At 37.9% G+C, this 25,950-nt stretch overlaps 1 protein-coding gene across 3 annotated transcripts in view; it reads right to left on the bottom strand.

Annotated features, from left to right (window-relative positions):
* The window catches only part of SPIDR (scaffold protein involved in DNA repair), a 490,566-nt gene extending 477,857 nt beyond the window's left edge, over positions 1-12,709 (bottom strand). The window contains exons 1-3 of one of the 3 annotated variants that reach the window (XM_032841172.1): positions 12,643-12,709; positions 12,120-12,275; positions 11,263-11,329 (exon numbers count right to left, since the gene is read on the bottom strand). In XM_032841172.1, coding sequence (XP_032697063.1) covers positions 11,263-11,329; positions 12,120-12,275; positions 12,643-12,663 — 244 coding nt within the window. In that variant the 5' untranslated portion in view covers positions 12,664-12,709. The remainder of the gene's footprint in view (positions 1-11,262; positions 11,330-12,119; positions 12,276-12,642) is intronic. The other 2 variants (XM_032841170.1, XM_032841171.1) reach the window with 2 other exon arrangements.
* Between the last annotated feature and the right edge of the window lie 13,241 nt (positions 12,710-25,950).

Raw genomic sequence — 25,950 nt, 5'->3', positions numbered from 1 at the left:
AAACTAAACTTCATCCATATTGATTTAAATAGCTAATAAAAACTAAGCTGTGTATTTACTTACAAAAGATATTATCATATCAGTCCCTTTTATTATTATGCATCTGGAAGAGTAAACTGAAAAGGAAAGAGTGGAATATGACAGAAGGAGAGAATGTATCCCTTAAAATTCACAGTTCTGGGGCACCTGGGTGGCTCAATTGTTAAGCATCTCCCTTTGTCTCAGGTCATGATCCCAGAGTCTGGTCAGGTAGAGCTCCTAGCTCAGTGGGGAGACTGCTTCTCCCTCTCCCACTCCCCCTGCTTGTATTCCCTCTCTTGCTGTCTCTCTCTGTCAAATAAATAAAAAAAATTTTAGGAAAAAAAATTCACATGCTGAAACTTAGTGGGATTAAGAGGTAGGAACTCTGGAGGTGATTAGGTCATGAGGGTGGAGCCCTCATGGGATTAGTGCTCTATATAAGAATTCTCCAGAGAGATTCCTGGCCCCTTCCTCCATGTAAGTCAACAGCAAGATGGTAGAGTCATGAGCCTGGAAGTGAGTCTTCACCACACACTGCATATTCTGGTATTATAATATGTATATTATATTCTGAATATTCTGGACCAATTTCTGCCATTTAAACTACTTAGTCTATGGTATTATTGGTCTATTACTGGTCTATTGGTCTATTAGTGTGATCAGACTAAGACAGGAAGGAAGGAAAGTTATCACTACTTTCAGATTATATAATGAATTCATGGAATTCATAATCCATGAATTACAGAAACTTTACATAAGTTATGCAGATAAAACCACTACCAGGAATTTAATATCAACTCATTTTATTTGTTGAAGGGTACCCTTGAAATCAAGACCCAGTCCAGTGAAATTCTAGGAAGGATATCAGCTAGACTATGAGAATAGCTACAACAGGTAAACATTTATGAGCGCCCTTTGCAAGCCAGGCATTGTGCTAGCATGTGGTATTACAGGCTGAACTGTGTTACCCCAAAGGTCATTCACATGTTAAAGTTCTAACACTCCAGTATCCCAGAATGTGATTATTTGGAGACAGGGTCTTTACAGAGGTGATAAAGTTATTCCAATAGGACAGGTGTCCTTATAGGAAAGGAAAATCTGGACACATGCAAGGAGTGAAGACACACACATGGAAAGTGAAGATACACAAAGAGTGAAGAAACACATAGAAACACAACCATTACAAGACAAGGCAAGAACCCTAGAGCAGATCCTAGAAGGAACTAATCCTGCTAATACCATCATTTTGGGTGCAAGTAGCCTCTAGGACTGTGAGATAGTAAGTTTCTGTTATTCACATGACCCAGTTTGCAAACTTTATTACTAGTATTTTATCATGGCAGCCCTGGCAAACTACTACACCTAGGATATACAGAAGAGCAACAAAGAAAACTCTGCCCTTTGGAAACAAATGATACAAAGAGGAGAAAAGCAATTCAACAAATATAACAACAACAAACAAAAAAATTAAGTGACTCCTCTTGAGGAACAAGCATTTCTGACCTCAAAAACAAAAATTTTAAGAAGAAAATCTGTATGGCTTTTAAGGAAAAAAAACCTTTTTAAGGAAAAGAAAACCTTTCACTTTGGTAAAAAATATATATATTTTTATTATTATGTTATATTATTATATAAAATAAATAAATAAATATATGTATGTGTATGTATGTGTGTGTGTGTGTGTATATATATATATATATATATATATATATATATATATATATATTTAAGTTCTACTTTTCAAAGAAAATCATCTATAAAGGTTCCAGGCTCTTATTTTCAAGTGTATAATCTTTTTTCTTCCTTTTCCCTCTCCTTCCCATTGCCTATTTCCTACCTTATTCAGTCTTCTCTGGTTACAGTGCCTTACAGTTGAGGAAAGAGAGACACAGAGACATATCTCCCCTTTTGGGCACATTCTGCAAAAGTATATTCCCCCAGTTCTCCTTTCCAGCTCTCACAAAAATACTACTTCCCAGCCTAAAAATTCTGTTAATATTATGTCTGAAACTAATACCTTAGAAGCTACAATTGGGGGGCATCTGGGTGGCTCAGTGGGTTCAGCCTCTGCCTTCAGCTCAGGTCATGACCTCAAGGTCCTAGGATTGAGCCCCTCATTGGGTTCCACAGCCCCCCCCCGCCTGCCTCTCTGCCTACTTGTTCTCTCCCTCTGTCAGATAAATAAATAAAATCGTTTGAAACAAACAAACCCAAAAAAGCTACTATTAGGGCATCTGGGTGGCTCAGTCACTTGAGTGTCCAACTCTCGGTTCCAGCTTAGGTCATGATCTTAGAGTCATGAGATCAAGGCCCATGTACAGCTCCACAAGGGGAATAGACACTGCTTAAAATTCTCTCTCTCCCTCTGCCCCCCACTCTCCTGCACTAAAAAGGAAATTTTTTTTAAAAAAGGTACTATTTAAAAAATGAGTCAGTTCTAGGAAATACCTTGAGACCCTCATTCCTATCAATTTCTGTTTACCAGTTTTTGTTAAATTTTTAACAATATTTACTTGCCTCAACAGGCAGTTATGTTGTAAATACAGTAATTATACATTGATGCAAGCTCTTTCAGCCTTTCAGAATATACTGATCATTCTATGAAGTACAAAGAACAGGAGGGTGGGTCGAACATATATTGGCACAGGGAAACCATCGCAAAAGATCTTTCTGTAATTAAACACAAGTTCAGAGCTTATTTTATATTTCCTTTTTTTTTTAAAGATTTTATTTATTTATTTGACAGAGAGAGATCACAAGTAGGCAGAGAGGCAGGCAGAGAGAGAGAGAGAGAGAGAGAGAGAGAGAAGCAGGCTCCCTGCTGAGCAGAGAGCCCGATTCAGGAATCGATCCCAGGACCCTGAGATCATGACCTGAGCCGAAGGCAGCGGCTTAACACACTGAGCCACCCAGGCGCCCCTTATATTTCCTTTTTTCCTCAAGTTGAATATGGCTACACTTACTTAAAATCACCAAAAAAATAACAGCCACATCTGTAAAAGAAAATCTTTTCTACATATACTATGACAATTTAGAAATCAGAATTAAAGCGATCTTTGAAAATCACATAATTTGGCACTAATAACAAGAAAAGTTAAATTCTACAGTTCCATCAGAAGATGATGGAATTAGAGGAGCAAGATGGTGAAGCAGTAAGAGAATGAAATATCATCAGGTCCCAGAAGTTCAGCTAGATGGTTATCAAACCATTCTGAACACCTACAAACTCAATAGGACAGAGAAGAGAAGAGCAACAATTCTAGGAACAGAAAATTGACTACTTTCCAGAAGGTAGGACTTGCAAAATGAATCTGAAGCACTGGGAAGATAGAACGTGGCAGGGAGAGGTCAGATCCCGGCAAGTGAGAGAGCAGCGGAGCACAAAATTGGGTCTTTTAGAAGTCTGCTCCACTGAGAGACATTGCTCCAGAGGCAAAGCAGGGGATGGAGCCCTCGCTGGGACAGTGTGGTGTCAGGACCCACAGGGACAGAAAAACACCAGGGGTGTCTGAGGGTGACAGAGCTCACAGATATGGGATCACAGGTATGGGATCGGGGAATTCAGCTGTAAAGATGGAGCTGAAAAGTGGACTTTCACCTCGGGATTACCTTAAACCATGATCCAAGGCACAGTCGGGCCACTACTCTTTGAGCAGGGACCCCACAAGCGACAGATCCAGAGATGCCCCCTCGTCCTCATTTGGGAGGAGCAGTGCGGGAGCACACTGCAGGAATCTGTTGGATTTGGAAACCTCAAACAGGACCATGAGCCAGAGACAGAAACGCTCGGACACAGACCGGGTAAGAATGGAGTGCGGCCAGAAACCAGGGAGATGAGATGGATTGACTGCTTTTCTCTGCGGGTGCACTGAAGAGTGCGGCCTTGAGCTTTTGGCTCTTATAGGCTGCAGATTTGGAGGCCACTATCCTCATTCCCGTCCTCTAAAGTGGTATAGAAAGCGTTCGGGGAAGAAAAGCTACCAAGAACGAACCCAAGCAGATAACTTAGCCTGACCCCTGGCAATAGGGGTGCAATTCCACCAGGTAAAGACATTTGAGAATCACTGAAGCAGGCCCCTCCCCCACAAGATCAGCAAAAACACCCAGCCAAGACCAAGTTATCTGTGGAACTACAGAGGTAGGGAAAAGCAAAACATAGACTTCCTGGCTTTTTCCCTATGATCCTTTTGAAGGTAAATTTTTAAAATTTTATTTTTTTGTTATTCTATTTTCTTTTTGTTATACTACTGATTTAGTCTATTTCTTTTCTATTAACTCTCCTTCCAATTTTAACATTTATTAACTATTTTATCAATACTTTTTTAAATTTTTAAATTTTCATTGTTATAGTCATATTTTATCCCCTCGTATCTAACCTTAAGTTTTTGTACACATATATGTCTTTTATTTCTTTAAAATACTGGGATAGAATTTCTTCCAACAATCAAAATATACCATAAATCTAGTACATGGCTTTGCTCTTGTATCTATCTAGCCTGATCATATTCTTTTCTCTTTTTTTTTTCTTTTTTCAACCAACTTCTTATCAATTCCTTTTTTAGAATCTTTTTAAATTTTCAACTTTATAGTCATATAACTACCCTTCATTGAGTTTACCCTTTTTTGGTATATATATGTTTTTCTTTCATCAAAATGTCGGATGGTAGGCTCTTCTACAGACCAAAATATAAGTGGGTGGCTCTGTTCTATTCACCAGTCTAAAATATATATATCAGATATAATATTTCTTTATTTATTTATTACCCCCTTCTTCTCCTCCTGGTTTTGGGTCTCTTCTAATTTGGTTGATATATTTTTCTGGGGTTGTTGTTACCTTTTTTTAGTATTTTGTTTCCCCATTCACCTATTCTTATCTGGATGAAATGACAAGGCTGAGAAACTCACCACAAATTAAAAAAAAAAACAAAAACAAGAGGCAGCCCCAACGGCTGGGGACCTAATCAATAAACACATTAGCATTATGTCAGAACTAGAGTTCAGAATGATGATAATGCAAGCTGGGCTCGAAAAAAGCATGGAATATTTAGAGAATCCCCTTCCAGGAAAAAAATCCCTTTCTGGAGAAATAAAAGAACTTAAATCTAACCAAGTTGAAATAAAAAATGCCACTGATGAGGTGCAATAAAAAAATGTAGGCTCTTACCGCTAGGATAAATGAAGAACAAGAGAATTAGTGATATAGAAGACCAAATGATGGAGAATAAAGCAACTGAGCAAAAGAGAGACAAAAAACTACTGGACCACAAGAGGAGAATTCGAGAGATAAGAGATACCATAAGACAAAACAATATGAGAATTGGGATCCCAGAAGAAGAAGAAACAGAAGGTTTCTGTTATATACCTTCAGGCCAGAAGGTATATTAGAGCAAAATATAGCAGAATTCCCTATCTGGGGAAGGGAACAAACATCAAAATCCAGGAGGCACAGAGAACCCAACTCAAAATCAATAAAAACAGGTCAACACCCCATCATCTAAAAGTAAGACACACAAGTCTTAGTGACAATGACAAAATACTGAAAGCAGCTTGGGACAAGAGGTCTGTAATATACAACAGTAGAAATATTAGACTGGCAGGAGACCTATCCACAGAGACCTGGCAGGCCAGAGAGGATGGGCATGATATATTATGAGAACCAAATGAGAAAAATATTCAGCCAAGAACACTATATCCACCTAGGCTGTCATTGAAAACAGATGGGAGAGATAAAGCTTCCAGGACAAACAAAAACTAAAATAATTTACAAACACCAAACCAGCCCCACAGGAAACACTCAAATCTAAGCAAAGAGAGGGCCTAAAAGTAACATAGACCAGAAAGGAACAGAGGCAATATACAGTAACAGTCACCTTACAAGCAATACAATGGCACTAAATTCATACCTTTCAATAGTTACCCTGAATGGAAATGGGCTAAATGCCCCAATTGAAAGACACAGGGTATCACAATGGATAAAAAAACAAGACCCATCAATATGCTGTCTATAAGAAATTCATTTTAGACCCAAAGACACCTCCGGATTTAAAGTGAGGGGGTGGTAAACAATGTACCATTCTAATAGACATCAAAAGAAAGCTGGGGTGGCTATCCTTACAACAGATAAATTAGATTTTAAGCCAAAGAGTATAATAAGAGAAGAGGAAAGAAACTGTATCGTACTTAAAGGGTCTGTCTAACAAGAAGATCTACCAATTTTAAATATCTATGCCCTTAACGTGGGAGCAGCCAATTATATAAACCAATTAATAACAAAATTAAAGAAACACATCAACAATGATAAAATAATAGTAGGGGACTTTAAGACGCCCCCCCCCTTACTGAAATGGACAGATCATCTAAGCAAAGATCAACAAGGAAATAAAGGCTTTAAATGACACACTGGACCAGATAGACATCACAGATATATTTAGAACATTCCATCCTAAAGCAACAGAATACACGTTCTTCTCTAGTGCACTTGGAACATTCTCCAGAATAGATCACATCCCGGGTCACAAATCAGGTCTCAATCGGTACCAAAAGACTGGGAACATTCCCTGCATATTTTCAGACCACAAAGGTCTGAAGCAAGAACTCAATCACAAGAGGAAAGTTGGGAAGAACTCAAATCCATGCAAGCTAAAGAGCATCCTACTAACGAATGAATGGGTCAACCAGGAAATTAAAGAAGAATTTAAAAAATTCATGGAAACAAATCAAAATGAAAACACAAATGTTCAAAATCTTTGGGACACCACAAAGGCGGTTCTATGAGGAAAGTATATAGTAATACAAGCCTTTCTCAAGAAACAAGGGCTCAAGTACACAACCTACCCCTATACCTAAACGAGCTGGAGAAAGAACAGCAAAGAAAGCCTTAAACCCAGCAGGAGAAGAGAAATAATAAAGATGAGAGCAGAAATCAGTGAAATAGAAACCAAAAGAACCGGAGAACAAATCAACGAAACTAGGAGCTGGTTCTTTGAAAGAATAAATAAGATGGATAAACCCCTGGCCAGACTTATCGAAAAGGAAAGAGAAAGGACCCAAATTAATAAAATCATGAGTGAAAGAGGAGAGATCACAACCGACACCAAAGAAATACAAACAATTATAAGAACACAGTATGAGCAACTATACGCCAGCAAATTTGACAATCTGGAAGAAATGGATGCATTCCCCGAGACAAATAAACTACCAAAACTGAACCAGGAAGAAATAGAAAACCTGAGCAGACCCGTAACCAGTAAGGAGATTGAAACACTCATCAAAAAAGCCTCCCAACAAATGAGAGCCCAGGGCCAGATGGCTTCCCAGGGGAATTCTACCAAACATTTAAAGAAGAATTAATACCTATTCTCCTGAAACTATTCCAAAAATAGAAATGGAAGGAAAACTTCACAACTCATCTGATGAGACCAGCATTACTTTGATCCCAAAAACCAGACAAAAAGGAGAATTACAGAACAAAATCCTTAATGAACACGGATGCAAAAACTCTCAACAAAATACTAGCCATTGGATCCAACAGTACATTAACAGGATTATTCACCACGACCAAGTGGGATTTATTCCACGGCTGCAAGGTTGGTTCAAGATCCGCAAATCAATCAATGTGATGCGATACATTAACAAAAGAGAGAACAAGAACCATATGATACTCTCAATAGATGCTAAAAAAAAAAAAGCATTTGACAAAGTACAGCATCCCTTCTTGATCAAAACTCTTCACAGTGTAGGCATAGAGGGTACACAGCTCAATATCATCAAAGGCATCTATGAAAAACCCACAGCAAGTATCACTCTCAACAGGGAAAAACTGAGAGCTTTTCCGCTAAGGTCAGGAACAGGGTAGGGATGTTCACTATCTCCACTGCTACTCAACATAGTACTAGAAGTCCTAGCCTTGGTAATCAGACAACAAAAAGAAATAAAAGGCATCCGAATCAGACAACAAAAAGAAATAAAAGGCATCCGAATTGGCAAAGAACAAGTCAGACTCTCACTCTTTGCAGATGATATGATACTTTATGTGGAACACCCAGAAGAATCCACTCCAAAACTGCCAGAACTCATACAGGAATTCAGTGAAGTGTCAGGATATAAAATCAATGCACAGAAATCAGTTGCATTTCTATACACCATCAGCAAGACAGAAGAAAGAGAAATTAAGGATTTTATCCCATTTGCAATTGCACCCAAAACCGTAAGATACCTAGGAATAAACCTAACCAAAGACGCAAAGAATTTGTACTCAGAGAACTATAACGTACTCATGAAAGAAATTGAGGAAGATGCAAAAGAATGGAAAAACGTTCCATGCCCTTGGACCGGAACAAATATTGTGAAAATGTCTATGCTACCTAAAGCAATCTACACATTTAACGTAATCCCTATCAAAATAACCATCAACTCTTTTCTAAGAAATGGAACAAATAATTCTAAAATTTATATGGAACCAGAAAAGACCCCGAATAGCCAGAGGAATATTGAAGAAGAAAACCAAAGCTGGCCGCATCACAATTCCAGACTTCAAGCTCTATTACAAAGCTGTAATCATCAAGATAGTAGGTACTGGCCCAAAAACAGACACACAGATCAATGGAACAGAATAGAGAGCCCAGAAATGGACCCTCAACCCTATGGTCAACTCATCTTTGACAAAGCAGGAAAGAATGTCTAATGGTAAAAGACAGTCTCTTTAACAAATGGTGTTGGGAAAACTGGACAGCCACATGCAGAAGAATGAAACTGGACCACTTCCTTACACCACACACAAAAACAGACTCAAAATGGATAAAGGACCTCAATGTGAGACAGGAATCCATCAATCCTTGAGGAGAACACAGGCAGCAACCTCCTCGACCTCAGCCACAACAACTTCTTCCAGGAAACTTCGCCAAAGGCAAGGGAAGCAAGGACAAAAATGAACTACTGGGACTTCATCAAGTTCAAAAGCTTTTGCACAGCAAAACAAACAATCAATAAAACCAAGACAACTGACAGAATGGGAGAAGATATTCGCACATGACACATCAGATAAAGGGCTAGTATCTAAAATCTATCAAGAACTTATCAAACTCAACACACAAGGAACAAATAATCCAATCAAGAAATGGATGGAAGACGTGAAGAGACATTTCGGTAAAGAAGACATTCAGATGGCCAACAGACACATGAAAAAGTGCTCAACATCACTCAGCATCAGGGAAATATAAATCAAAACCACAGTGAGATACCACCTCACACCAGTCAGAATGGCTAAATTAACAAGTCAGAAAACCACAGATGTTGGCGAGGATATGGGGAAAGGGGAATCGTCCTACACTGTTGGTGTGAATGCAAGCTGGTGCAACCACTCTGGAAAACATGGAGATTCCTCAATAAGTTGAAAATAGAGCTACCCTATGACCCAGCAATCGCACTACTAGGTATATACCCTAAAAATACAAATGTAGGGATCCAAAGGGGCACGTGTACCCAAATGTTTACAGCAGCTATGTCCATAATAGTCAAACCGTGGAAAGATCCTAGATGTCCATCAACAGATGAATGGATAAAGATGTGGTATGTACGTGTATACACACACACACACACACACACACACACACACAGAGGAATACTATGCAGCCATCAAAAGAAATAAATCTTGCCATTTGCAACGGCATGGATGGAACTAGAGGGTAATATGCTAAGCAAAGTAAGTCAATGAGAGAAAGACAATTATCATATGATCTTCTGATATGAGGAATTTGAGAGGCAAGGTGGGGGATCATGGGGAGTAGGGAGGGAAAAAATGAAACAAGATGGGATTGGGAGGGAGACAAACCATAAGAGACTCTCAATCTCTCAAAACCAACTGAGGGTTGCCAGGGGGGTGGGGGGGTAGGGATATGGTGGCTGGGTTATGGACATTGGGGAAGGTATGTGCTACGGTGAGTGCTGTGAAATGTGTAAGTCTGATGATTCACAGTCCTGTACCCCTGGGGCAAATAATACATTATATGTTAATTAAAAAAAAAAGATTATGGAATTACAAAAGACATTGCCAGTTTATTACATAGTGTTTTATGAATTTATGAATTGGGGAAATCTTATTTTCATTTTTATTTTTCATAAAAAGAACCCCCTAAATATTAGTGAAATAACTGTATAGCTCTTATTCACAGAAAGTTTTCCCAGTCTGCATAATTTTTAGGAGGCTTTCAGACAGCTCTTTTTGCCATCAGACATAGCAATTCCTGCCATCAATTAAGCAATTACTAAGTGCAAGCCTTTGAAATAGACATTTTATTACTTTTTTTTTTGGTTTACAATAACCCAATGAGGTACACATTCTTTTATGCATTTCCCAGATGGAGAAACGGAGGCTTAGTGTGTTCACCTTCTTTCCCAAGATTACATAGTCAGGACCCCAAGGAGCCAAAAGAGATCTCTTAAGGTCTCAAGCATGGACTTTCCCTGCCTACCCACTAAGTGTGGCAGCAGAGCCAGCAGTCTCCCTAGTATTTCTTCTTTACTAACAGAAACCCAATTTTATTTAAGCAGCAATATAGATATTTAAAAATCTTTAATTTCACTGAAGTCCCTTTTGTAGAGTGACCCTATATAACAGGTTCTGGCCAAAGGCAGAGGTCCTGGGGAGGGAATCCCTTCCCAGAAGAAAAGTACACTTGGAGAAAACTCTCACAACCTACAGCCCTCCTGAGAACTAGGCCCAGAGAACTTAGCTTCCACCTCATGACCACAAGAATAAACTCCACACTAAGGCTGCAGAACTCAAAACAGGTCTGACTCCCTAAACTTCTTGTTGCAGGAGATAAATTCAACCCTATTTCTTCAAACACTCTAAAAGTTTCCTACTATCTATATATGAAAGCTTTCCCTAACTGATTCACCAAGTAAGAATTTCACTACCTGAAATATGATAATCCTTTTATCACAGTTCAGAACCGTATTTCCCAAATTAGAATTTTTTAAAATACTGGGAGCCTAAGCTAACCTACTGAGCTCTGCTGATAAGAATAAACCAGGAAGGGTACATAAAAAATTTTATTATCTATGGGAGGCAAGGAAAAAATGGGGTAGATGGTGACAAAGATGAGCGATTTCTCAAAAATTACCTTTTTACATTGATGTTTTTAAACCATAAATATACAGTCTATCCAAACTATGGAAATAAATCAAAGAAGGATGTATTAGCCTTATGCCTTTTCTGTCAAGAAACCAACAAAATATTACCTTTCTTGGGTCTAGGGGATAATTTGAGGTTCTTTTCTGTAATGATCTTCTTTTCAGCTGTTAATGACTGTAGGAAGATGACAATAATATAATAATAATGATAATGTAGTAATTTATGTGACAAGGGCTAAAATCAAAAATATTTTTTAAATACTCCAAGCCTTAAATAATACCCTCCTTAAAATATACCTCTTTTATTGATATTAACCAATAAGTATTCCCAAAGCACATATTCCTCATACACAAATGTATTTTTATATTTTATCAGAATCTAAACAGAGAACTAACCATTAAGAGTTTATAATAGTATTCCATTTTGTACATATCTGTAAGTATTTCAAAATCAGCATATATACAAAAATTAACCATAATATCTTGTTGGCAACAGATCCTGAGTATACAAGCATTTTATAAATATACTTCTCATCAAGAGTAGGATGCCCAAAGATTTCATTACAACGAAGTACAAAGGCTGGGCCTGGCATGAAGATGTGATTACTAACTTGCCAAAATTAGTAAAGGAATTCAAAACTGTAAGGGGACACCTGGGTGGGTGAGCGGGTTATGTGTCTGCCTTTTCGGCTCAGGTCATGATCAGGTCCTGGGATCCAGTCCCACACTGGGCTCTTTGCTCATCAGGGACCCTGCTTCTCCCTCTGCCTGTCCCTTCTCCCTCCCCCTGATTGTGCGAGCTCTCTCTCTCTCTCTTTCTCTCTCTGATTTAACAAAAACAAAAACAAAAAGACTGGACCAATTACTGTGTCCTGAAATAAGGAAGGGAATTCCAAAGAAATATAATTACTCAGGAATCTAAGTATCCATTGGCATTCAAGGAAAACCATTTTTAATTACTTTACCAGAGTCCCAGAAGTGTCCTGAAATCCTTCTCCACATCTGCGCCATGCTTCAGAGAGGGAAGCAGCTGCCCCCACTGTCCTGAGACCTGCTCTTCGGAACTTTAGTGGACTCCCTCTTGGAAAGGATGGGTATTCTATATCCCAATTTCTTTTTCTCTGTGGAGATGGTTTTTAAACAAAACAAAACAAAACAAAACAAAACAATCAAACAAACTTCATTAAAAATACATTAGTTATTAACACTATGGGAACCCAGGAATGGCAATGGTGAAGGCATAGCTTTTGAATGTCTCTGAATCCCCATGTAAAAAAAAAAGTAACAAGAAAGCATACAAACTGTACAATCAGAGAACAAATTCGAAAATACAAAGAGGTGAGGACAAATATATTCAACCCTCCAAAGGTCCTGCATATGATTCTATCTGAAAGCAAAGCTGAGAGAAGTGAAGGAACAAAGGAGGATCTTAGTACATACACATGTGGTGTTCACTATGAAGCAGGCAATCTGAGGATGAAATGGTACCTGAAACAATCCCAAGGACATCCAAAGGAGTAGGAGCAGTTTAAGACACTTAGCACTTGTCAGCCAGGACTACCTTCTTAGACCGGATGTCACACTGCAGAGAAACTGCTGGCAGGGGAATCTGCTCAGCAGCACAGGGATGGTAGAGATAAAGAAAAGGTTCAGATGGAGCGTAGGAAGGGAACTGAACCAGAAGATAACTAAATAAACAAGTGGCCATATTTTTGCAAACTACAAGAAAAGAACAGAAATTATAAAAGCTCTTTTGAATTCTGCCTTCTTCTAAAAATTCACAGAAACTATAACATAAAAATAGGCAATAGAAAGGGATCAAGGTTAAATCCAATACAAAGTTATAATTAGAAAAAACAGAATGGAGCAGAATAACATACCAACACACAAAGAAAGCAAACTAAAAACATGCTGAGAGAACAGAAAAAGTGTAACCTACTATTTCAATATAAGACAACACATTTAGATTATAAAAAGTCAGAAATGAAGTAACAAAACTTAAGCAGTAGAATAAAGTTAAAAAATCACCAGAGGGAAAGAGCCCAAATGTCTATCCACAGATGAATGGATAAAGAAGATGTGGTATATAAACATATATACACAATGTACATACAATGGAACGAATACACACACACACACACACACACACACACACACACACAATGGAATGTTACTCAGCCATCACAAAGAATGAAATCTTGCCATTTACAACATGGATGGAGCCAGAGTATGTTATGCTAAGTGAAATAAGCCACTCAGAGAAAGACAAATACCATATGATTTCACTCATATGTAGAATTAAAAAAAAAAAAAAAGATGAACATGGGGGAGGAGAAAAAGAGAGATGCAAACCATAAAACAGACTCTTCACTAAAGAGAACAAACTAAGGGTTTCTAGAGGGGAGGTAGGTGGGGGAAGGGTTAAATGGGTGATGGGGATTAAGGATACTTGTGATGAACACTGGGTATTGTACACAAGTGACAAATCACTAAATTCTACTCCTGAAACTTAATATTACACTGAATGTTAACTAGCTGGAATTTAAATAAAACTTGAAACAAAAAATAAAATATTCTTTCAACATGAAAAAGAAAAATCAGCACAGGAAAAAAAGACGGAAGGAATCCAAGAGCACATAGCTATCACAGATAATGTCTTAAGAAAGTAATAAGGAGGAACATTTAAAGTTCATTTTAAAGTATTCAAGAGAAACAGTGATCAATCAAGTCTCTCTTGTGATCCAACATACAGATAGTAGCAATCCCCGAAGAAGAAGAAAACCAAGATAATGGGACAGACAAAATATCAAAAACTTTAATTCCACAGAAACTTTCCTGAAATCTTAAAAAAAAAAAAAAAGAGAAACTACATATTGAAGCACACCACATACCTGGTAATATCAGCCCAGAAGCAAACAAAACCAAGATATATTCTTTTAAACAAACACTTTGAACATCTAGGAAAAGGAACAAATGATTTACAAGTGAATAAAAATTACCTTATCATAGAATGTTGACAGCAACTTTACATGAGAAAAAAACAGAAAAGTGTGTTAAGATACTCAAGGGAAGAAAATGAGTGAAGTTTTATCTAGCAACAGTGCTAACACTGATTTATTTCCCCAAATGTTTTTGTGTGAGTTTTCCTTTTTTCTTTTTACAAATGTCTACAAGAGACATGTATTCATTTTTTAAGATTTTAAATTTGCATTTTATTTAAGGAAAATCTTTTAAATTTGCAACACAAATCAAATTAAGGTTAACTACTATGAGTTGATCATCTGATTAACACAAAAAACCCCCAATCAATACCGCTGTGGTTTAAAAAAAAAAAAAAAATGAATTAAGATTACAATATACCATTAAAACTTCTGTACCAAGGAAGAGGGAACAAATTCATAAAAACAAATTCAGCCATAACATTGATGGCATTTTAACATGTAAGAGCCCTACGTATATTCCTCTTTATGTAGAAATTCGTCTGGTGGGGCAGAACTACAAAAGGAAGAGGCATCTATCCTCAAGATAGAGGGTATTTACCCTCCACTAGTGGCAGTTTCCCCTGGCAGCTCTGAAGAAACTCGCTTCATTAACTAGAACAGAAAATAAAGAGGAAGATAACATTTGGTCTCTTGAGCCATTTTATTTTTCTTTAACTCCAGAATACTTACTTTTTAATGCATTAAATCAGCCCAGGTCAGGTATGTAAAGAAACGGGTGACATGGGAGATGGGATAGGGAAGTATAAGATGACTGACCCTGAAATATCTTGAATCAGAGAGTAAGAAAGCACTCAAAGAATGAGAACATGTCATAAGGACACATGAGCATAGGTGAATGGCCTCTCACTGGCCAACTGTGGAACATTCCTGCATCAAATAAATAATGACAGTAAAGGATTATAACCTATTGAATAAAACAGAAATATGGGTCTACATTGATATAAACAGTGGATCTGGAAAATCATTAATGAAAGTTGAACCTATTAGGTGACAGTTTAATGATACAGGGGATATTTACATGCTCATTAAGCATCGTCCCACAAATTACTTATTAATTTCAAAGGGAAAAACAGTAACCTTAAAGTTGGGAAACCTGCAGATACCACCTTAATCAAGTAATCAGCATCAAGTGCCTCTTGATAGGAGGCACTGAGAAGAACACAAGATCCCCGTGGTATTCCTACTGGAAAGACATAACCTAAATCTAAACTGGGGAAAATATTAGACAAGACCAAAATAACTGGACTGTATACCTCAACAATGACAAGGTCAAGAAATACAAAGAAAGTCTAAAGAACCATTTCAGATTAACAGAAGATTAAAGAGGCATGGAAAGGAAAGGAAATGTATGATTCTGGATGGGATCTTGGACCAGAGAAAAAAAGTCATTATTAGGCAACTGATAAAATCTGAATATGAACTTTTGACTAGATAATAATATTATATCAGTTTTTAATTTCCTATTTTTGTAATTATACTATGCTTATGTAAGAGAATATCCTCAGTCTACAAAATAAGTATTTAGGGGTAGAGGTACAGAAAAAGTTGATACACACATGCGTAGAAAGAGAAAGAAGAAGAGAGGGGGGGATGAGGAAAAGACAGAGAGAGAGGCAAAAAATAATAAACTAGTGAAATGGAGTAAAGGGTTGTATTAGTTCCCTAGAGTTGCTGTAACAAATGACCACAAACTCAGTGCCTTAAAACAACGAAATTATTCTCATAATTCTGGGGCCAAGAAGCCCAAAATGAAGGTGTTAGAAATGAAGTCTCCGGGGAAGAATCTTTCCTGGCCTTTTTCTCCCAGCAATCCTTGCTTTCCTTGGATTGTGGCTTCATCATTTCCGTCTCTGCCTCTGTCATCTCGTGGCCGTCTTGCCTACATATCTCTCTGTGTTATCTCCTCTTCTCACAAGTCATTGGATTTAGGGCCCAACCCTAATGCCATATAGGCATTATTATTATTCATCTTAACTAGCTACATGTGCAAAGGTCTTATCTCCAAATAAAGCTACATTCTGGAGTTCCAGGTCAACAGGAGTTTATAGTGAACACTATTTAACCTATTCACAGTTCCACCATAAGAAACTTCATTACACTATTATTGCAACTTTTCTGTAAGTTTGAAATTCTGTCAAAATAAAAGTTACCCAAAAAAGAGAGAAAAAACCCAAAATACAACTACATAAGCCCAGGATGATCCCAGCAAAAAGAAGAGAAATATAGTCAATTCTCATTTTTGTAGTAGTTATCATTCGATAAAGTCACCACAATGAATTAGCAAATACTGAACCACTATTCCTAAGGGAAATACAGGGTTGATTCCTGTCAGTATACAACCTTATTTTATGTGTGCTTCTGCTTAAAAACACCTTATTTAATATATATAGTTTATTCTTTAACATTGAACTCATAGCCAACAGCACTGTAACTCATACCAGAACAAAGCTGATCGAACACAAATTTTCTCTATAAGGTGCATCACAGCTTTCTGTACTTAGGGACAACGAGATAGCACTTCAGTACTACAGGTGGGGGCCCCTTTACACAGTGAAATCACACAAAGCACAAAACTGTGAAAAACAGGGGATTAAGTAAACCAAGAAAGGACACACTTGTTTACAGCATAAGAGCTGGAATAAGCAGGCAGAACAGGCCCTTGTTCTACCTCAGCTGATTACTTAAATTTCAAGTGACTCAAATTTTTCTCTGCTCTGTACATGCCCACAAATTACTCTGAAAGCACCACAAGGATTGATTTGGGGATTACAAATAGATTTGGGCAAAGAGGAGAATTGTAAACACAGAAACTGAATAATGAAGATTGACTATACTTTGAGCAGAACTTCAAAAGGAAGCAATTGAAGTGGTTAAAACATAAAAGGTATTTCATTGCTCCACTGCATTACTATCCAGCCCCTCAGAGACCACTTTTTCTTCTTATCACTGCTCTGCGCCATTTTTCATTTCTTTAGGTACACCATGATTATGAATTTTATTTATTCATTTTGAAAATCTAATCCCTGAAAAAGGAAATGCATGCTACCATACAACTTTGGGCTGCTGCTCCCCCTGGAAAGTTTCTCAATAGTATTTGTTTGGGGTATCATTTAATAAATCCAGGGAATAAGTTAGATGTCTAACTGAATGCAAAGGGGAGTTTTCTTGAGTATCTGAATAAACCCCAATGGCTCAAGCCATATACGTGAAATATATAAATGCTTTTGCACCTAGGAATTTACCTACATTAAGAAGAGATACTGACTCATGGACCCTCAAGTCTGAGGAACTTGATTGTTCCTCAAATTGAAAGTTTCAATCAAGCTGGTCAGTAAGGAAGCACTGTGATGCTCAGAGCTCATTCTATCAAATATTTGTCCCTTTGTTTCTTCAGAGGTCCTTCCTTCCCTCAGGTTACAGAACATTTCTCAGGCCTGTCACTCACTGCTTTGGTTACATTTGGTCCTTTGCTTCTCCAGATTTCATCCATACCCAGATTCTTTAGGGACTGGAACCCTCTAATCAATATAAATGACAGAAATATGATGTTCTTTTCTTCAGTCAACATATATTGAGTGCCCAGTGCATGCAGACACTCTGCTAGGCTTCAGGGATACAAGATGAGCAAGAAAGACCCTGCTCTCCAGTGGCTCAGGCTGTGGTGAGAGAAACTCTCCCATAAATCTGATAACATGAAAGCATGAGCCCAAGTTTAGATTCTGGCTAGCATGGACTTCAACCTTACTTTTCAGCCTTCCCCTCCACTCCCCCACGTTCTCCTTCACATTCAACAGACCCTACACATTTCTACCACCATAACTGTATCAATGGCACTCTTTGCTGGAAATCACCTCTCCACTCCCTTCAGTCTCTCCTACTCTGCCACAGATCAATGCTCTTCTATTCCCTGAAATATCCCAATACCTCCACACATACCTCTTTGTGTGAAACCATCATGTCTCCAGTATATTATACTCCTTCTGTTAGAACAAGAGCAGAAGGAGACATGTCCCTAATCATCTCATCACCTCAGTGCACAGTGCTCCCCCCACAGAGGTGCTCATTAAAATGACTACTGAATGGATATGTAAATTACTTATCATACTAATCATCATTGGTTCACAGGTGCTAATGAATTCTAAAGTAAATCAGACAGCAGGCATAAGTTTAAAGGGAAATTCAGTATACTACATTCCAATTTTGTCCATCAAATATAACACAGCTCCCTTTACACTGTTGGTATCATGTATATGTCTCTCTCCAGTGTTTACTCAGCCACAGAGAAGGCACTTACAATGGCAGTTTCATTGGCCTTCTCTCCCAGCCATCTTTTTTTTTTTTTTTTTTAATTTTATAGTGACAAAACACACCCCAATTACCACAGTTTTAGGCATCCCACCTGGCCATAGTCAGTCACAAGACATCAGCCTGGGGCCACAGTGACTGACTCATCCACGGATGCCATAGGACACAAGCTGAATCAGTCAGAGGGCCTCTCCAGGACTTTTTCTAGTTGAGGCTACTGGAAAGATTCTCTTCTTCCCAACTTGGTCAAGGATATGACCTCAAAGCAGTCAGCAGCCTTGTCCTATACCATATGAAGAAACCTGAGAAAGTGAGCAGAGGTACAAGCTGTGCTCCAGGTTATAGGCTAGATTATTTGAGCAACCCAGGTGCCCAGCTGCTGTGAGCTACAAGTCTACCCATCAATCTTTTTAACTTTGTCCAGTTTAAGCTAGGCTTCAATCACTAGCTACTGAGTTGAACTATAGCACTCAGTTTATGTTTCTCCTAAACTGAAGTGATTCACTGAGCATTCTAAAGGTATACAGCTAAAAAAGTTTTCCCCCTTCAATGACCTTAGGTTCTAAGAATATGCATTAGAGTGGAGGAAAAAGTGGGCTGAGACTGGGCTGATAGACTCAAAAACAAATTAATGAGAGAATGTTTCCTGGTGAAAGCTGGTTTTGACTCACATGAGGGAAAAAATGTACTTTGGTGATGGCTATCAACAGGTCCTAGATTTTCCATGGTAGTCCTAGTTCCAAATATCCTGATTTATTAACCTCCCAGAGCACAGAAACATCAAGGCAATTTCACAAGCAGCACGTAAGTCATTATAGACCACATGTTTAGGCTGTGCTGTCAGAATGCTGTCAATGAACTGTGCTACTTGTTGGCCATTAACACTGGGCCAGATTATTTATCTTCTCAAGACACAGTTTCTGCATCTGTAAAATGGAGATAACATACTAACCTCAAGACTATTATGAAGACTAAATTGCTACTAATAACAATCGTAGGTAGTAATAGTACTATGAGTACAATTACAGAAGGTAGAATAGGTAATTAATATTCACAAGTTAAAATGGGAATGCGCTTTAGATACTTTTATAAGGATGCTTTATTTTCACATGCTGTGATTCACAAAAACACTGCTTTAATCCAATGACTTACTTCAATATCTCAAACCATAAAAGAAAAAGAAGCTTCCTGATTAGAACTCTGTGGCCTCTCAAAGTTTAAGGAAGATAAAGGAATTAAATGAAAAACTCAGTGGAATAGGCCAGTCTATTTCTAGAGTCAACATCACTATTCCATAAGCTACAGCCCTGCGACTAATACACTTGCCTTATTTTTCTCCTAGGCTGGTCAGGCAATTGCAGGTCTTCAATACCAATTAAGAAAGCCCCACCCTCCTGATATGAAGATATAAGTGAATAAGAAAAGTATTAGAACAATCTGAGGGAAAAAAAAAATCTGTCAGTAAAATGAATGTTCATAAGGCACAGTGAAATTTTTGAAAACCGCCTGTAAGGTTCATAATAACTTTGTCCATATATTGTTTCCTGCCAGCCTGTCTTTTCAATATCTTCAGTCTGACCAGATGGGCCCCTCAAAACCTGGCTCAAGGATTACTTTCTTCAGGAATCTTCAGGAACCTTATAGCCCTCAGTGATGCTCCTTGAAATTATTCCTTTGGGAATTAATTACATACTACTTCCTATCGAACTTTCATTGTTACCACACAAAATGTTATTTTCATGTGTTGTGTTGTTTATGTCTTCTATCTACCTAAAACCAGGACTTCATTTATAATTTATGTTCTACATGTGACAAGTTCTAAAAGAACTAGCTTCTAGAACGTGCTGGTTTATCCATTATTTACAGAATATATACTTGCAATACATGCTAAACAAGTATAGAGGCTACCTCAATCATTCCTCCATTTAAGGATGTCCATGTCTATACTAAAACCTTGATTATCTTTTCCATTCATAGAAGACTTTCAGGAAAGAAACCATAACCATTCCAAATGGTTTTAAAATGTTTAGTCAAAAAAGCCTTGAATCAGGTACCAGTTTAAATTCATTTCTTCTTTTGTCATCAGAGAAAATAAAGCAAAGACCTAGTTGCCATATTTTGTATAGCCTTCATATACTTTCAAATTAAAGAGTACTATGGCTTAAATTGTAAATGCCAGAAATACGCCAATCATGCTTGGACTCATAGTAAAATAATTACCTGCTTTTGGTATTTTAAAACACCCAGACTAATTTACCATTGGTATTCTAAAAAACTGTGAATCTAGAACCCTAACATCTGGCACTCTTATTCTCATTTGCCTGATCTGGAACTTCTTAATGTTAACAATGTTGGAAATACGGTGATGTGTTTTATTTTCAACATTTGAAAAGAAATGCAATGCAGACTTATTTTCCATTCACACTGTATAACATCAGAATACCATTTGTCTGAAACTTTTTTTTTTTTCTGAAATGGAAAATTCCTTTGCTAGAAACCAATTTCCCATGCCAGGCTGCCTATATCATCCTCTCCCTTCCCTATCCCTCACACACTTGATATGACTCTTTATCCAAAGATTTTTTTTTTTAAGATTTTATTTATTTATTTGAGGCAGGGAGGGGCATGGGGAGAAGGAGAAGCGAACTCTCCTGCTGAGCAGGGAGCCTAACATGGGGTTCAATCAAAGGCAGATACTTAATGGACTAACCCACACAGGCACCCCTAATCCAAGGATTTAAAAGACAAAAGTAATGACAACTGCTAATGTATGACAGTCTGGGTCCAGTTTTATTTTATTAACCACTCCCCACTCAAAAGCAGGATTCCTTGCCTCCTCACTGTTAGCAAGCTGAGGCACAGCAACCTATACACTCAGACTTTGATAGGCTTAAGCTTATACAAAGGTCGGATATCATCAAAATCCCTGGAAAGGCTCTAAATTCAAGTCTCTGTTCCTCATTCCCTCAAAGTCCTCTAGCAGAATCTCTGCCATATGGTTTATTCTAACCTTCTCACTTTTTAAAACAGGAAGTCTGAATAAAATACAACAGACTTTAACTTAAGAACAATCACTTAAAAAGGTGCTAGCCAGTCTCTCAATTAAGTCTCTTACCTAATTTAAAGTACCTCACACATAATTCTGTAATCACACACTACTAAAGCACAAGCTCCAATGAAAACAGGCGCAATTATTTAGCTAGAATGAATGTTTATATCCCCCCAATAATTTCTATGTTGAAACCTAACCCCTACTGTGATAATGTTTGAAGAGAAGGACTTTGGGAGGTGATTTAGTGATGAGAATGGAGGTCTCATGAATGGGATTAGTACCCTTAATAAACATGACCCAGAGAGATCCCTTCTTCTGTTTATTCCACTATGTGTGACTGCCTATGAACTAGGAAGCAGGCCTTCACCAGACATAATGTGCCATTGCCTTCATCCTGAACTTCCCAGGCTCCAGAACTGAAATAAATGTGTTGTTTATAGACAATCAGCCTATGCTATTTTTTACAGGCAGCCTTAATAGACTAAGACAATTTAGTAGGTACTAGACACTAATAGCAAATGTCATATGTATTACCTCGTAAAGATTCTAGATGATAAAGTAGACTGAAATGAATAGTACCAATCCTTTGTTATAGATAAAACTAAGTGTTGAAGAGATTATCTAAAATCATACATCTATAAATGACAAAGCCAGGATAAAAATCTAGGCTAGTCTTGGGGCGCCTGGGTGGCTCAGTTGGTTAAGCAACTGCCTTCAGCTCAGGTCACGATCCCAGAGTCCCGGGATCGAGTCCTGCATCGAGCTCCCAGCTCCACGGGGAGTCTGCTTCTCCCCCTGACCTTCTTGCCTCTCATGCTCTTTCTCACTGTCTCTCTCTCAAAAAAAATCTTAAAAAAAAAAAAAAATCTAGGCTAGTCTAAGCCCAAGGACCATAGTCTTAATAGGGTCACATCTTTCTGCAAATGAGAAAAAGATCCTCCTACTCAAGTCACTATACTTCCAACTACTAGAAAACTATCATAATATATTTTGTTAGGAAAGATATTTTTTATTTATTATTTATTACCATCTGCTGGAAGAATAACATAATAAATTACACATTTTTCAGGACATAATTATAAATGAGGTCGATGAGGGCACTGCAGGTCTCAACCTGCACAACTAAATACAGCTGTTCTGGTGGTTAAAAGCAAATGGAATTTCAAATATTTTTATTATTATTGAAAACTAAATTCAACAAACTGGAATTTATAATAGTTTAAGCACAGAAGACACAGAGATAAATCATGAACCCTGTCCTCAAGAAATAAGTATGATCAATGGATATGTTGAGTAAAAGGCAGTATCAAGGATAGAAAGATTAATTCTAAAAATCCTTTAACTTCTCTCATTCAAGCCTTAAGCGTTAGGACAGGAATCACATACTTCAAAATGGGGACACTGAATGTGCATTAGTGAGACACATTTGTGAACTGAAAAAGACGATTTCTGTTTGTTAAAATGTGGGCTCTCAAAGTGTGAAAAGAAAGACAACCACGAGTAACAGACTTCTTAGGAAACAACTGAGAAGGCAAATGTATAATAAAGAATTTGACCTTACTCAAAATGAGGTCTGGCCTTTGTTGTTGGCTTCTGGGAAATAATCCCTAAAACCCTGAAATATCATGGCTGATAGGGTATATCTTTCTTTGCCTGATGACCTCAGTTACACTGGACTAAAAGCGTGATTTAGAGTGGGGGCTAGCCATACCCTATAGTGTTAGCATGAGGACTCGTGACACCAAAAAGACAATGTGAATTATAATGGGGGCTCTGGGTCACATATGGAAGGAGTAGAAATGAAAGATGGAGATCATCTATGTGGGCAATCAATCATGCCCACAAAACGGTATCTTAGTATATTCAGGCTGCTCTAACAAAATACCATAAACTACATGCCTCATAAACAACAAAACACGAATTTCTCATAATTCTGGAGGACAGAAGGTCCAAGATCAAGGCAGCAGCAGATTCAGTGTCAGTGCTGGTGATATCTAATGAAGGCTCACTTCATAATTGATACTATCTTCTGACTACAACCTTAGAAGGCAGAAAGGATTAGGGATGTCTCTCAAATTTCTTTGATAAATGCACTAATGACATTCATGAGAGTTCCATCCTCATAACCTAAACACTTCCAAAAGGTATCATGTCCAAACACTAACATAATGGGGATGAGGTTTCACCAATAAATGAGGTGGGACACAAATAATCACTCAACATCAAAGCCCCCAATAGAAACACCAAGGCTCAGGTGAGCGTCCTTGATACTGACACTGTACATACCAGAAAATTAACCATTTTGACTCCAGAGAAAACGAGAAAAGTTCCAATGTCTGAGACCTTTACTGGATTCTGCACTATGTGCTTCTTTCCTTGGCTTATTTTAATCTCTATCCTTTCCTTATAATAAACTGTAACCATGGGTATAATAGCTCCCAGCAAGTTCTGTGAGTCTTTTTATAGTGAATTATTAAGCCTGAGGTTGGCTTTGGGGACTCTGGGAGCCTGAAGTTGGTGTCAGAGGTGAAAGTGATCTTACATGGAGTAATACCTCTAGCTGGGCTACTGGCTAAAACTCTTAACTCCTCACAAGAGAGACAGTAAACTAGGTAAGAACAGGTATACATCGCAGTTCAAAAGAGAAGCCACAAATGAGACTATTAAAAAGAAGAGGTGAAGAATGACTAATTAGGTAAAACAAAGTTTAGATTTAAGAATAATTTTGGGGGGATGCCTGAGTGGCTCAGTAGGTTAAGCGTCTGCCTTCAGCTCAGGTCACAATTCCAGGTTTCTGGGATAAAGTCCAGAGTCAATCTCCCTGCTTAGTGGGGAGCCTGCTTCTCCCTCTGCCTGCAGCTCCCCCTGCTTGTGCACGCTCACTTCCTCTCTCCCTCTCTCTCTGACAAATAAATGAATAAAACCTTAAATAAAAAAAGAGAAAGAATTTTCACTTTTATATATTCGGAAGTAACGTAGAATATACATCCAAACCTGAGGAGCTATGTTTGAAAAAACAGCCAAGAGTGTAAAAGGGGAATGTTAAGAATTCTAATAAAACGGCAAAAGAAATCAGAGTTGCCCTGGAAAAACAAACTGTACCCTCCAGGTACCAAAAAAACAGGGAACAGAAAACAAAAATATATTGGAATTTTAATATGTACATGTGAGCATATACATACAAACACAACATATATCCCTGAAGTAGGTTCTGGCATTTAGTGGACTATAGCAGTATTAATACTATTAAAGAAACAAAACAAGTGAAATACTAAGATGACTTGAGGTCACTGTCTTCAAAAAGTTCCTAAATCCTTGAGAGATAATGGCAAAAGTGGCCATAAAGCAAATTAAGTCCCTGGTACCCTATCACAAAAAGAAATAACAGAATTGAAAGAGCCCAGTATAAACAAGGAGAAGTGAAAGTTTGAGACAAAGGTCTTATCTATTGTATACTGGAGCAAATTACTTAACACCTGAACAAGTGATTGGCTGTTATACTGAACATCTTTTTAAGGACCTCTTCCACCATAGATGGCTGGTAAATAGCTATTAAAATGTCCAAGGAATAAAATATTTGAATCTCCATATCCTCACATGTAAAATGAAGGCATTTAACAGCATGACCTCAAACATTCCATCAAGCACTAAAATCCCATAATTCAAGTGACTTTGACCTCAAAAAGAGAAATCGTTTCCCAACAACCAAAACTAATGGAGTTCATGATCACTAAATCAGCCTTACATGAAATATTAAAGAGGGAACTCTCTTCAAAGTGACAAAGACAAGAAAGGATCAGAGAAAATCTCCAGAAACAATATAACTAATAACACAATACTACATACATATCTATCAATAATTACCCTGCATGCAAATGAACTGAATCAATCAAAAGACATAGGTAACAGAATGGATTTTTTAAAAAAAGACCTATAGGGCGCCTAGGTGGCTCAGTGGGTTAAGCCTCTGCCTTTGGCTCGGTCATGATCTCAGGGTCCTAGGATCAACTCCCACATCGGGCTCTCCGCTTGACAGGGAGCCTGCTTCCTTCTCTCTCTCTCTCTGCCTACCTCTCTGCCTACTTGTCATCTCTCTCTGTCAAATAAATAAATTATTTTTTTAAAAAATGACCTATCAATATGCTGCCAACAAAAGACTAATTTTAGTCCTAAAGGCATGTGCAGATTGAACAAAAGGGGATGGAGAAACTTTTATCATGCAAATGAATGTCAAAAGAATACCAGAGCAGCAATACTTATATCAGACAAACTAGACTTTAAAATACTGTAACAGGTGTGCTTTCACCTTTTCTTGCACTCTCATGATAATGGCAGGTGCCATCTGCTGACGTGGATGCAAAATTACGGCTACTAGCACAGGGAATGTCTCCCTGCCTGCCCCACTTCCTTTTGCCACCAGTACTCGAGCTCACCAGC

The sequence above is a fragment of the Lontra canadensis genome, unplaced genomic scaffold, assembly GCF_010015895.1.
Source record: "Lontra canadensis isolate GAN:19392208 unplaced genomic scaffold, GSC_riverotter_1.0 scaffold121, whole genome shotgun sequence".
NCBI classification, from domain to species: Eukaryota; Metazoa; Chordata; class Mammalia; order Carnivora; family Mustelidae; genus Lontra; species Lontra canadensis.
Note: the sequence above shows the minus strand (reverse complement) of the source record. Positions and strands in the feature narration are given on the sequence as shown.